General features: G+C 39.5%; 1 protein-coding gene across 3 annotated transcripts in view; it reads left to right on the top strand.

Annotated features, from left to right (window-relative positions):
• sh3kbp1 (SH3-domain kinase binding protein 1) overlaps positions 1-12,901 on the top strand; it is a 54,607-nt gene that overhangs the window by 17,076 nt on the left and 24,630 nt on the right. For all 3 annotated transcript variants that reach the window (XM_062020936.1, XM_062020937.1, XM_062020934.1), the window contains 5 exons: positions 6,890-7,004; positions 7,089-7,195; positions 7,461-7,596; positions 7,695-7,777; positions 12,499-12,588. In XM_062020936.1, the coding sequence (XP_061876920.1) occupies positions 6,890-7,004; positions 7,089-7,195; positions 7,461-7,596; positions 7,695-7,777; positions 12,499-12,588 (531 nt within the window). The remainder of the gene's footprint in view (positions 1-6,889; positions 7,005-7,088; positions 7,196-7,460; positions 7,597-7,694; positions 7,778-12,498; positions 12,589-12,901) is intronic.

Raw genomic sequence — 12,901 nt, 5'->3', positions numbered from 1 at the left:
CTGGTTTAGGTGCAGGGAAAACAAGTCAGAGGTGAAGGGAAATTGCGGTTAAAAGGGCCTTGGTCTTTGCACACGCACACACACACACACAACAGCATGCAGATGTTTCCTGTTCAGTTATGACGGATTGTGTTGTCTTCCTTATTTCTTCTGCCTTTCCTTTAAGTCACTCATGTCTCCATTTCCCCACTGTAGTTAGTCTCTACACTTAAAGCTCATCATTTCTTCTTGAAAGCCCTCCTAAAAGTTACCAGATGTATTATATATATATATATATTTATATATATAAATATAAATTCCATCAGACATCATAAATCCATCACACGTGTCCCTGACTACTCGTAAAAGCAAAGGAAGCTGGAATCTAACAAACGGCCGCTGCGGGTCTTTGCGTGGGCTCACATGTGGACTCCAAGCATTTTTTTCCCCAATGCTCATTGTGTGTTCAAGAGGTTTTCTGAATGGACGCGTGTGTGTGCGTATGTATGTGTGTGTGCGTGTGTGCGTGTGTGAAGGCATGCAGAGTCAATGAATGCCGCACTTCCTGCTTGGCAAACACTGCACTCACTTCTTTGGCAGACCAAAAAATAATTAGCATTGAGACATTTAAAAAAAAAATTGATACATATTGCATTTCTGCTGTAATTAGTGTAGTCATAGTTTTAAAATGTTATCTTTTCAAATGTTTTATTCATGGGGGATAAAGTTTCACTTTACAGGAAATAGAATAACAAAAAAGGCAGATTATTGGCGTTACATTTTGCTGTCTATGCTGAATTAGTTTTATTTTCTCTCATTATTATTTTATTATAATTGTTATATTATATTATTATTAAATATTTCTGAGAGTAATGCTGTTTTTGGTGACTTTTAAATTTCCTGACTTTGACAAAAATGACAAATGTTGCTGTTTTATTCATTTAAAAGAGACCTGCTGTTGTGTATTCAGGCTCTGCATAAGTCCCATCCCCATATAACATATTACCCTCAAAAATATGGCTTTATCGCAGGTTGTACTGTATTTTTACATGATTAGCAGACTTCCCTTGGTATTAAATTAATATGCAGACTTAAAGCACTGCGATCGCAGATTAGGTGTAGAAACTAATAATAAAAAACAAATTACGTTAGTGTAGTGATTTTGGTATCAAATCCGTCCATCTATCCATCTCAGGGTCGCGGTGGTGGCCGGAGCCTATTTAATTACATTACACATATATTTAATATCTATATACAGTAGGAAGGGGATTCATATGGCCCCGTTCGGCACGGTTTACCTGACACATAAAATGTGACGACAGTAGAGTGTTGAAAATGTGTTTTGTGGCAATTCCAACTTTGACCACAGAGTCGGTTGCTACGTACAGAAGCACTTTCCATCATTTTCAGCAAACTGCATTGCAAAATGATTAACCCCCTACCTTCCTCTCACGCAAGATCTAGCAAGGAAGGTCCCCCTTCCCTACTGTATGTACACCAATTTCAGATACATACACACACACATATATATATATATATATATATATATATATATATATATATATATATATATATATATATATATATATATATATATATATATATATATGTATGTATGTATGTATGTATGTATGTATGTATGTATGTATGTATGTATGTATGTATGTATGTATGTATGTATATAAATAAATAAAAATATATATACAAACATAGTATATATATATATATATATATATATATATATATATATATATATATATATATATATATATATACAAACATACTATATATATATATATATATATATATATATATATATATATATATATATATATATATATATAGTATACGTATATATTTTGTGAATGTATGTATATAGTATACGTATATATTTTGTGAATGTATGTATATACAGTCGCAATCAAAAGTTTACATACACTTGTAAAGAACATAATGTCTTTAGTTTCCAATAATTTCTACAACTCTTATTTTTTTGTGACGGAGTGATTGGAGCACATACTTGTTGGTCACAAAAAACATTCATGAAGTTTGGTTCTTTTATGAATTTATTATTGGTCTATTAAAAATGTGACCAAATCTGCTGGGTCAAAAGTATACATACAGCAATGTTAATATTTGCTTACATGTCCCTTGGCAAGTTTCACTGCAATAAGGCGCTTTTGGTAGCCATCCACAAGCTTCTGGTTGAATTTTTGACCACTCCTCTTGACACAATTGGTGCAGTTCAGCTAAATTTGTTGGTTCTCTGACATGGATTTGTTTCTTCAGCATTGTCCACACGTTTAAGTCAGGACTTTGGGAAGGTCATTCTAAAACCTTAATTCTAGCCTGATTTAGCCATTCCTTTACCACTTTTGACGTGTGTTTGGGGTCATTGTCCCGTTGGAACACCCAACTGCGCCCAAGACCCAACCTCTGGGCTGATGATTTTAAGTTTTCCTTAAGAATTTGGAGGTAATCCTCCTTTTTCATTGTCCCATTTAAAGCACCAGTTCCATTGGCAGCAAAACAGGCCCAGAGCATAATACTACGACCACCATGCTTGACGGTAGGGATGGTGTTCCTGGGATTAAAGGCCTCACCTTTTCTCCTCCAAACATATTGCTGGGTATTGTGGCTAAACAGCTAAATTTTTGTTTCATGCCTACCGTCAAGCTTGGTGATGGTAGTATTATGCAAATGCATCCTCCGCTGTTGCCTTTTTTAATACAAAGTAGCGTATAGTTTAGTTTAGCTGCTGCCCACTGCTCCCCTCACCTCCCAGGGGGTGATCAAGGGGATGGGTCGAATGCAGAGGACAAATTTCACCACAACTAGTGTGTGTGTGACAATCATTGGTACTTTACTTTAACTTTAACTTAACTTTAATCTCTCAGTAGAGTCGCTATGGAAGTGCTAAAAACTACAACAAAGATGGCGGGCAGAAGACGCAGTCAAAGTGGAGGCACGTAAATAAATCCGCCCACAAAACGGCGCATCTTGAAGAGACTTGAAGATGGTCTGTAAAACATAATCTATGCAAAAATGTTGACCAAAGAACCATCATTACATGTTATGTAGACCGCAAGGAAGTGTTTTAAATGTAGAAAAAAATCATAATATGACCCTTTTTTAACGAGTCTCTTCTTACATTTTCTGCAATTTCTCTTATTTTGCAGTGTGTGTATGATGGAGGTGTACAATTTAGTCTTCTAACATTTTCCTTAACTGATATACCAAGCGGGGTTGTTGTCTAGGAAACATTTCGTTTAGCTTGGTGTTTGTCTCTCATTAGGGCTCCTATGCTGCTACACGAGGCCATATGCGAGTCTGTGTGTGTGTGAGGCTGGGATGCTGTGAGTCAGGCCACCCTATGTCTGCTTCACTGGGCTGTCTGCGCCACAGGCCAAGGCTTATGAAACAACGTCGCGGTGAACATGGTGGGGGGACATGTGACTCGTCATGTCCACTTTCTCCAGTTGCCCCATTCCCTCCTTCTTCTGCATGCATTTACGCCCATATTTTGTAGTCCTGTCTCCTTCTTTGTTCATCTCGATGCATCTGGTGACGCTTGCTGGCTTTGGGTTGCATGCAGGCCAGGGCCTATGAAAGCTGCCTTTCCTGCCAACCACCGCTAGAGGGCGACATCATAACAGCAAATAAGGCTGCAGTGTCCCTGATTGAACTGGTTCCCCCCAATAAATGACTGCTATCTCACTTCTAATCCAGGGTTGTCCAAACTTTTTGACTTGGGGGCTGCATTGGGCTAAAAAAATTTGGTCGAGGACCGAAAGCCATATGCATGTAAAGTAACTATATATATATAGCCTATACATACAGTCAGTCGTATGTCCTGTTGGAACACCCAACTGCGCCCAAGACCCAACCTACGGGCTGATGATTTTAGGTTGTCCTGAAGAATTTGGAGGTAAAACAGCTACATTTTTGTTTCATCTGACCACAGAACTTTCCTCCAGAAGGTTTTATCTTTATCCATGTGATGTCAGATGAAACAAAAATGGAGCTGTTTGGCCACAATACCCAGCAATATGTTTGGAGGAGAAAAGGTGAGGCCTCTAATCCCAGGAACACCATACCTACCGTCAAGCATGGTGGTGGTAGTATTATGCTCTGGGCCTGTTTTGCTGCCAATGGAACTGGTGCTTTACAGAGAGTAAATGGGACAATGAAAAAGGAGGATTACCTCCAAATTCTTCAGGACAATCTAAAATCATCAGCCCGGATCTTGGGCGCAGTTGGGTGTTCCAACAGGACAATGACCCCAAACACATGTCAAAAGTGGTAAAGGAATGGCTAAATCAGGCTTAGAATGGCCTTCCCAAAGTCCTGACTTAAAGGTGTGGACAATGCTGAAGAAACAAGTCCATATCAGAAAACCAACAAATTTAGCTGAACTGCACCAATTTTGTCAAGAGGAGTGGTCAAAAATTCAACCAGAAGCTTGCCAGAAGCTTGCGGATGGCTACCAAAAGTGCCTTATTGCAGTGAAACTTGCCAAGGGACATGTAATCAAATATTAACATTGCTGTATGTATACTTTTGACCCAGCAGATTTGGTCACATTTTCAGTAGAACCATTATAAATTCATAAAGGAACCAAATTTCATGAATGTTTTTTGTGACCAACAAGTATGTGCTCCAATCACTCTATCACAAAAAAAAAACAGTTGTAGAAATTATTGGAAACTCAAGACAGCCATGACATTATGTTCTTTACAAGTGTATGTAAACTTTTGACCACGACTGTACATCTAATTATGGTATTTGTACATTGCAAGACAGTAGTGTTGTCCCGATACCAATATTTTGGTACAGGCACCAAAATGTATTTCGATACGTTTTCAAATAAAAGGGACTATAAAAACGGCATTATTGGCTTTATTTTAACAAAAACATTCTTATAATACCTGTAGAAATCATTGGAAACTCAAGACAGCCATGACATTGTGTTCTTTACAAGTGTATGTAAACTTTTGACCACTACTGTATATACGGTATGTGTTCATAATATAATAATATAATGGACATATAAATTATAAATTTGGATATGAAGAGTATGTGAAAGTTCGACTCCTTCCGTGTTTAGTTCTGTGACAATCTCTTTAATGTTTTGTAATCAATCAGAAATATCAAGCAGCTTAAATGCGCCGAACATTGGAGTGTTTTGCATATCACCCATCATGCACTGTAATGGATTTATGTTTGTGTAATTGTAGATTATCTATAGTGCTGGAACATGTTGTATAGTGTCCACAAAGTTCAATGTGTTATGTGTTATTTTCCCATCATGCAAATCATTGCAAAATGGTTTTAAATGGGTGTAATTTAGATTTGTTTTTTTGGTGAATGGACCTTTTTGTAATATTCACAAAGTTCAGTGAGCAGGTTGTGTTATGTGTGACCATGTGTGTTGACTTTTTGTGTTATTTGGATGTTTTAGTTTTTTTTTTTGCACCATGACTAGGGAAGGTTGTTTGTGTTAGGTCATATTAGGTTGTGCGGTATACCAGTATTAGTATAGTACCGCGATACTAATGAATCATATTCTGTACTATACTGCTTCTAAAAAGTACCGGTCTGCTGCGCCCCGGTCGTCGTCACGTCGTGCAATGCTGGTTTAGGAGCAGACGAGCATGTTCGGCAACGCACAGTCACGGAGTATTTACATACAGACACAGTGTGTAGACAGAAAAGGGAGAACGGACGCATTTTGGCTTAAAAGTTAACGATAAAGGTGAAGTTATAACACTGAAACACCCACCGGAAGAGATGCTTTAAGACGTGGCTGGCTTGCTAGCGGCTAAAGTCCAGCCCCACTCGGCAGTGTTTTAGCTACTTCTAAATCACTAATCCTCGCCTCCATGGCGACAAATAAAGTATGTTTCTTACAAGTATCATCCCTGCAGGACGAGGAATAGCTAAACATGCTTCACTACACACCGTAGCTCACCGGCGTCAAAATGTAAACAAACGCCATTGGTGGATCTACACCTAACATCCACTGTAATGATACCAAGTACAATAGCGTATCTTGTCTACTATGATTACGTCGATATTTTTTGGCATCACAACATATTATTTTGCTTATTTTTTATTTATATTTTGTTTATAGATACAGGATATATGTCCCTGGACACATGAGGACTTTGAATATGACTAATGTATGAGCCTGTAACGACTTGGTATCAGATTGATACCCAAATTTGGGGTATCATCCAAAACTAATGTAAAGTATCAAACAACAGAAGAATAAGTGATTATTACATTTTAACAGAAGTGTAAATAGAACATGTTAAAAGAGAAAGTAAGCAGATATTTAAAGTAAATGAACAAGTAAATTTTGACAAAATAACAGAATGATAAATGATACAATATGTTACTGCATATGTCAGCAGCTAAATTAGGACCCTTTGTTTGCTTACTTACTAATAAAAGACAAGTTGTCTTGTATGTTCACTATTTTATTCAAACGTGCAATAAGAAACATATGTTTCATGTACCGTAAGATATTTTGTTAAAATAAAGTCAATAATGCAATTTTTTTTGGTCCCCTTTATTTAGAAAAGTACCGAAAAGTATTGAAATAATTGTGGTACTGGTACCAAAATATTGGTGTCGGGACAACACTAGGTCATATACGTAAATGCTGCACATTATCACAATACGAGTGTAAGTCAAGGTCATTGAGATGAATTACTTGTCATGTCCACTAACTGCTGACAGAATGGTAGCATTAAAGACAGTCTTTTAAAATGAATGCATTCAGTATGGGGTCAAGATTCCCTATTTTTACCTCATGACATTTCACGGGTCAAATTTAAGACCTCGGTGGGCCGTAGTTTGGACACCCCTGCTCTAACCACTCGTGCTGCGTTCTGTGCTCCTGCAGGAGATAAAGAAGGAGGCCAAGAGGGATGGAGGACAGGCGAGCACGGTCAAATCGGACCTCTCCAACGGCCGGGCAAGTCCTGTGTCCGAGCCCAGCACGAGATCGGGCAAGAAAGGTCCGTCTCCGGGGTCTTCAGCCACCCCCAAACTTCATCATACATGCTGCACATACTAAGCTTTGAAATTACTGTTGACTCCAGGGGAGCAGATCCGTAAGCGGCGGTGCAAAGCGGCGTTCAGCTACGTGCCTCAGCATGAAGACGAGCTGGAACTGAAAATAGGGGACGTCATTGACATCGTAGCGGAGGTACGACCCATTACTTATGACCCATTTGCTATATTGTGATGGTAGAACACCATTCAGCTGTTTCTAATGTTTTGCTTATCTTATGGCTCATTTTAAGGGATTTTAAAATTGTCGGGCACTATCGTATGTTTCCTTTCATACAATACTCCCTAAATCTCAAATTATGCTCAGGGTCAATCTGCATTCTTCTCCTCTTGGCCGCCATTACAAAGTTTCAATGTTGGCTGATGAAAAGTAACCAGTTTTGTCTTCATTTTGCGCACAGGTGGAGGAGGGCTGGTGGGAGGGAGTCCTCGGCGGCAAGAGCGGAATGTTCCCCTCCAACTTCACCAAAGAGATCCTGCTGGACTTGGACGGGCACTCCGGGGACACCTCGCAGGAGGACCTTCACAGCCGCACCAGTGAGTCTCAGCCAATCAGACGTCTCCAGCTGACGCCAACGTGTGATATGATGAATATTGTTTTGGGGTTTAATAATTGAATGTGATTGTGCATGTAGGTAAAAACAGTCCTGGCAGTGAAAGCGATGGAGGGGACAGTCTGAAGTCGGAAACCGGCTCAGTGGAAATCCAGCCCAAAAAGGTAGTCAATGAACATATCAGTCATGGTCCATACAGGCTGTTAAACGCATGCTGGAGCAACAAGGGGGCGCCATAATCCCTAACTGTTGGGACATTTTAGCCAATTAGAGGCGAGTACACAATAATGCAATCTTCTCTAATAATTTTTGAATATCATGTTAACAAACAATACATCAAATAAAACTATCGACGGTGGAACCTCGATGCACAAACCTAATTGGTTCTTGAACGGGCTGGTAAATCAAAAAAATTGTAGAGTGAAGCAAACTACCCCATAAGAAACAATGTAACTATGAATAATGGTTTCCAGCCTTGACAAAAATACATATTTTAGTGAAGTGTTGTGCACTATGAACACAATGTAAAGGTCTATAAAGCACTGTATAATAACAAAACATAACAAGGGGGTGATGGATACACTTTCTCTTTGTAAACAAGCCAAAACATGCTGAACTGTGCTGTATCCGCTGCTCGGCCAACGCGCGCACAAACACAGAAGTCACATCGGTGCCCTCACAAACGTTTAGAAATCACAAAAATCCTTAAGTTTAAAGGCCTACTGAAACCCACTACTACCGACCACGCAGTCTGATAGTTTATATATCAATGATGAAATCTTAACATTGCAACACATGCCAATACGGCCGGGTTAACTTATAAAGTGCAATTTTAAATTTCCCGCTAAACTTCCGGTTGAAAACGTCTATGTATGATGACGTATGCGCGTGACGTCAATCGTTGAAACGGAAGTATTCCGACACATTGTATCCAATACAAAAAGCTCGGTTTTCATCGCAAAATTCCACAGTATTCTGGACATCTGTGTTGGTGAATCTTTAGCAATTTGTTTAATGAACAATGGAGACTGCAAAGAAGAAAGCTTTAGGTGGGATCGGTGTATTAGCGGCTGGCTACAGCAACACAACCAGGAGGACTTTGACTTGGATAGCAGACGCGCTATCCGACGCTAGCCGCCGACCGCATCTATGATCGGGTGAAGTCCTTTGTCGCTCCGTCGATCGCTGGAACGCAGGTGAGCACGGGTGTTGATGAGCAGATGAGGGCTGGCTGGCGTAGGTGGATAGCTAATGTTTTTAGCATAGCTCTGTGAGGTCCCGTTGCTAAGTTAGCTTCAATGGCGTCATTAGCAACAGCATTGTTAAGCTTCGCCAGGCTGGAAAGCATTAACCGTGTATTTACAGTTCCACGGTTTAATAGTATTGTTGATTTTCTGTCTATCCTTCCAGTCAGGGGTTTATTTCTTTTGTTTCTATCTGCAGTTAAGCCCGATGCTATCACGTTAGCTCCGTAGCTAAAGTGCTTCGCCGATGTATTGTCGTGGAGATAAAAGTCACTGTGAATGTCCATTTCGCGTTCTCGACTCTCATTTTCAAGAGGATATAGTATCCGAGGTGGTTTAAAATACAAATCCGTGATCCAAAATAGAAAAAGGAGAGAGTGTGGAATCCAATGAGCCAGCTTGTACCTAAGTTACGGTCAGAGCGAAAAAAGATGCGTCCTGCACTGCACTCTAGTCCTTCACTCTTAACGTTCCTCATCCACGAATCTTTCATCCTGGCTCAAATTAATGGGGTAATTGTCGCTTTCTCGGTCCGAATCGCTCTCGCTGCTGGTGTAAACAATGGGGAAACGTGAGGAGCCCTTCAACCTGTGACGTCACGCTACTTCCGGTACAGGCAAGGCTTTTTTTATCAGCGACCAAAAGTTGCGAACTTTATCGTCGATGTTCTCTACTAAATCCTTTCAGCAAAAATATGGCAATATCGCGAAATGATCAAGTATGACACATAGAATGGATCTGCTATCCCCGTTTAAATAAAAAAATGTCATTTCAGTAGACCTTTAACAACCTTTTTTAAATATTTAAAAAAATAAAATCTACCTGCATTAACATCGTCAGAGGAGCTGAAGAGAAAGCAGCAGAGAAGGAAGGGGGCGGTGTGGCCGTGTGTGTGTGTGTGTACCTTAAAAGACCCGCTGCTGAACGAGAAGTAGTGTCTTTTCCTCCACTGTGAAATAAGTCTGATCCGGCATATTTTTCCAGAAAAATCCGGTCTCATCACAATTAAGACTTGCTGTGGTACGAAGTTTGCTTCTTTGCTTCTATATTACTGTAGTCTTTTTTTATGAACTCTACAGCGATTTAATCCTTTTTTCCACGCTGGCTTGTTGAGTTTTTGGGACTTATATTGAGTTAGCAAAATAAAATAAAAATTTGTCAAAAGGTGAAAAAACACAGAAAAAACGTGAAGCCCTGAGTAGTGACTAGTAGTGTACTGCAATGCGCAGCAAGTGACGTGGAGGGCTACGCCTCCCCAAAAATGCTGCGTTCTGCTTTTTGCCTACAGGCGGAAAACAAAATGAACGAATGAGGTGCTCAAACACAGAGACATAGAGCCAAATGGGCGAACTATCTAAAAGTTTGCACATAGAACGGTTCATAATCGAGGTTTTACTGTATACTAATATAATCTCATCGGATGTCCTTATTTTTTCAAGACTGACAGTAATTTATGGCGCCCCCTATGGATTGTGCTCAAAATGTTTTGGGTATTAAGGATATCCATATGTCATTAATCAGTGACTTCTGTGGGCAATTAGTGAGCTTGCCCCTTTAGTCATGTTTTACAACCGATCTTGCCTCGTTTGTACACACATGCTCGTCAATCCCCTAAAAAGGTGGATACCAAATCTCGCAGCAAATTGGCGAAACACGCCAAAGTTACAATGTGTGAGAGTCAATTTGACTCGTGGGGTTTGGTTACAGCACCACCAGGTGGTGTATTTGTCAGAACTATAACAGCACATGCAACACAGTAGAGGTGCATGTTTGGACACATTGTTAGCCTTTTGAATGCAGCGGGTCAGGAGCAGGAATAGAAGATAAAATTAACAAATTCATGAGAGATGGGTACCTTTCATGTTTGAATCGATACAGTACCAATTCCCGGTACCTGGGAATTTTGGGTACTTTTGTGAATGTACAAATGTTTTGATAAACGTCAATAAAAAAAAACAAACTTTTTTTCTTTTGACACTGAGCTGCGCTGTCCAGTTGGTATCTTGTTTTCTTGCAATTTTGGGTCTCATTTGCAATTACTGTACTGTACTGCATTGCAATATAAAGTAGACTTTGCATGCAGTTGCAATTCTAAGACTTTAGATGGCAGTAGTGTATACACCAGTCAGTGTTTCTTAACCATAAAGCAAGAGGGCCGCCCAAAAATATTTGTTTCTGAGCTGTGGTCTGACTGGGCTGCTGCGGTACTCAGTTGTATTACACTTTTCCACCACTTGTGGCAGTAATGACAATATAAAAAAAAAACCTGAAGAAATCTCGAGCTGAAGTCATAGAGAAGTTTAAGTGCAAAACTTATGACTAAAGTGGTGAAGCTGTATTTTTATTTGCACTTTAATTTCATTGACAGTTTGGTATAGAAACATTAATCATTAATTTAGTTAATTGATTTTAGCATCCTGCTTTGTAATAGTTTTAAATGGGTGTAATTTAGATTTTTTTTATGGTGAATGGACATTTTTTGTAATATCCACAAAGTTCAGTGAGCAGGTTGTGTCATATGTGACCATGTATGTTGACTTTTTGTGTTAGTTTGATTTGTATTTAATTTTTTTTGCACCATGACTAGGGAAGGTTGTTTGCATTAGGTCATATAAGTAAATGCCGCATGTTATTAAAATCAAAGAGTGAGTCAAGGTCATTGAGTTGAATTACTTTTCATGGCCACTAACTGCTGACACAATGGTAGCATTAAAGACAGTCTTTAAAAAAATGTGTCAGTTATTAATGAGTCCCTTTTCATGCAGTATATTTGGTTAGTATTTGTTTTTCTATTCAGCCTGACCCAAGCTAAGATTTATGTGTTGGATACATAATAACATTTGTGATTAACACATGGTTTCATAACATTTGACAAGGTTGTAAACTGCAAGTAGGTTAGATACAATTATTGAACACGATTAAAATCAAGAGTAAGATTACTAATTTACTGTTAATATTTGATTGGGCCATGGGCCCCTCTATAGTGGAAAAGTTGGGCCCAGAAGTCAAAAAGGACACCTGGTATAGACTGTGGTGTGTTGCCTTAGCCAATAAATTTAATGTGCCAGTTTTGTCTCTTGTTGAGCTCTACAAAGTGTTTATAAAATAAGTACTGTACTTATTACACACCAGCCGTAGTTTTGATTACCAAATTTGGAGGTGTTGAAATCGCCATTTAAAATCACTGATGCTAATAATCTTCAGCATGTGCATGTCAAATCTAATGTCAATTAGCATCGAGCTAGTGCATTTCGAAAAAGTGGATCGTTAGTGTACTTCTTCCTTTGTTGGCATGGAAAATTGTAACATTACCTAAAGGCAGTCTGACTGAGTCCGCTCTGAGTGCATGACTGCTTGTTTCCCGGTGGAGTGCTTGAGCCGGACGTGACATCACGTGCAACAAAGGTATCGAAATATGGCACTGTTTGATTTTACGTGAATCGGTACCCAGTAGTACCGACAGACTATAAAAGTACCAAATTTGGTAGCCATCCCTAAAATTCATACAAATAGTACAATACTATCACAAAAAGACGTTGATTATAAAAATAACTGCCTTTGTATGGACAAATTAGGTACTGTTGTGTGGCTTACTTTATAACTCACCCCCCCCCCCCCCCCCTCATGGTCTTCTCGCACAGGTCCGAGGTTTCGGGTTCGGGGACATCTTCAAAGACCAGCCCATCAAGCTTCGCCCTCGCTCCGTGGACGCCGACTCTGAGGGAGACAAGGTAAAAGGACACACCCACAAAACGGCGCCAAAATGTAATGTTATTTTTATGACAGAAACGCAAATATTTGCATACCAAAACTGATCTCAACTTGCATGGACAGTATAGTGCAGGGGTCGCCAACATGTCGACCGTGATCGACCAGTCGATCTTTGGAACCCTACCAGTCAGTCGCGAAAATATTAGAAAAAATAAAAAATATATATATTTATATGACATTAGTGACACCCCCACCCGTAGAGTGACCAACAGGCACGCTATTAACCCCTGAACACGCCCGCACGCCTCGCCTCTCTTAAACCTCACATCCCGC

This window comes from Entelurus aequoreus, linkage group LG15 (assembly GCF_033978785.1).
Source record: "Entelurus aequoreus isolate RoL-2023_Sb linkage group LG15, RoL_Eaeq_v1.1, whole genome shotgun sequence".
NCBI classification, from domain to species: domain Eukaryota; kingdom Metazoa; phylum Chordata; class Actinopteri; order Syngnathiformes; family Syngnathidae; genus Entelurus; species Entelurus aequoreus.
Note: the sequence above shows the minus strand (reverse complement) of the source record. Positions and strands in the feature narration are given on the sequence as shown.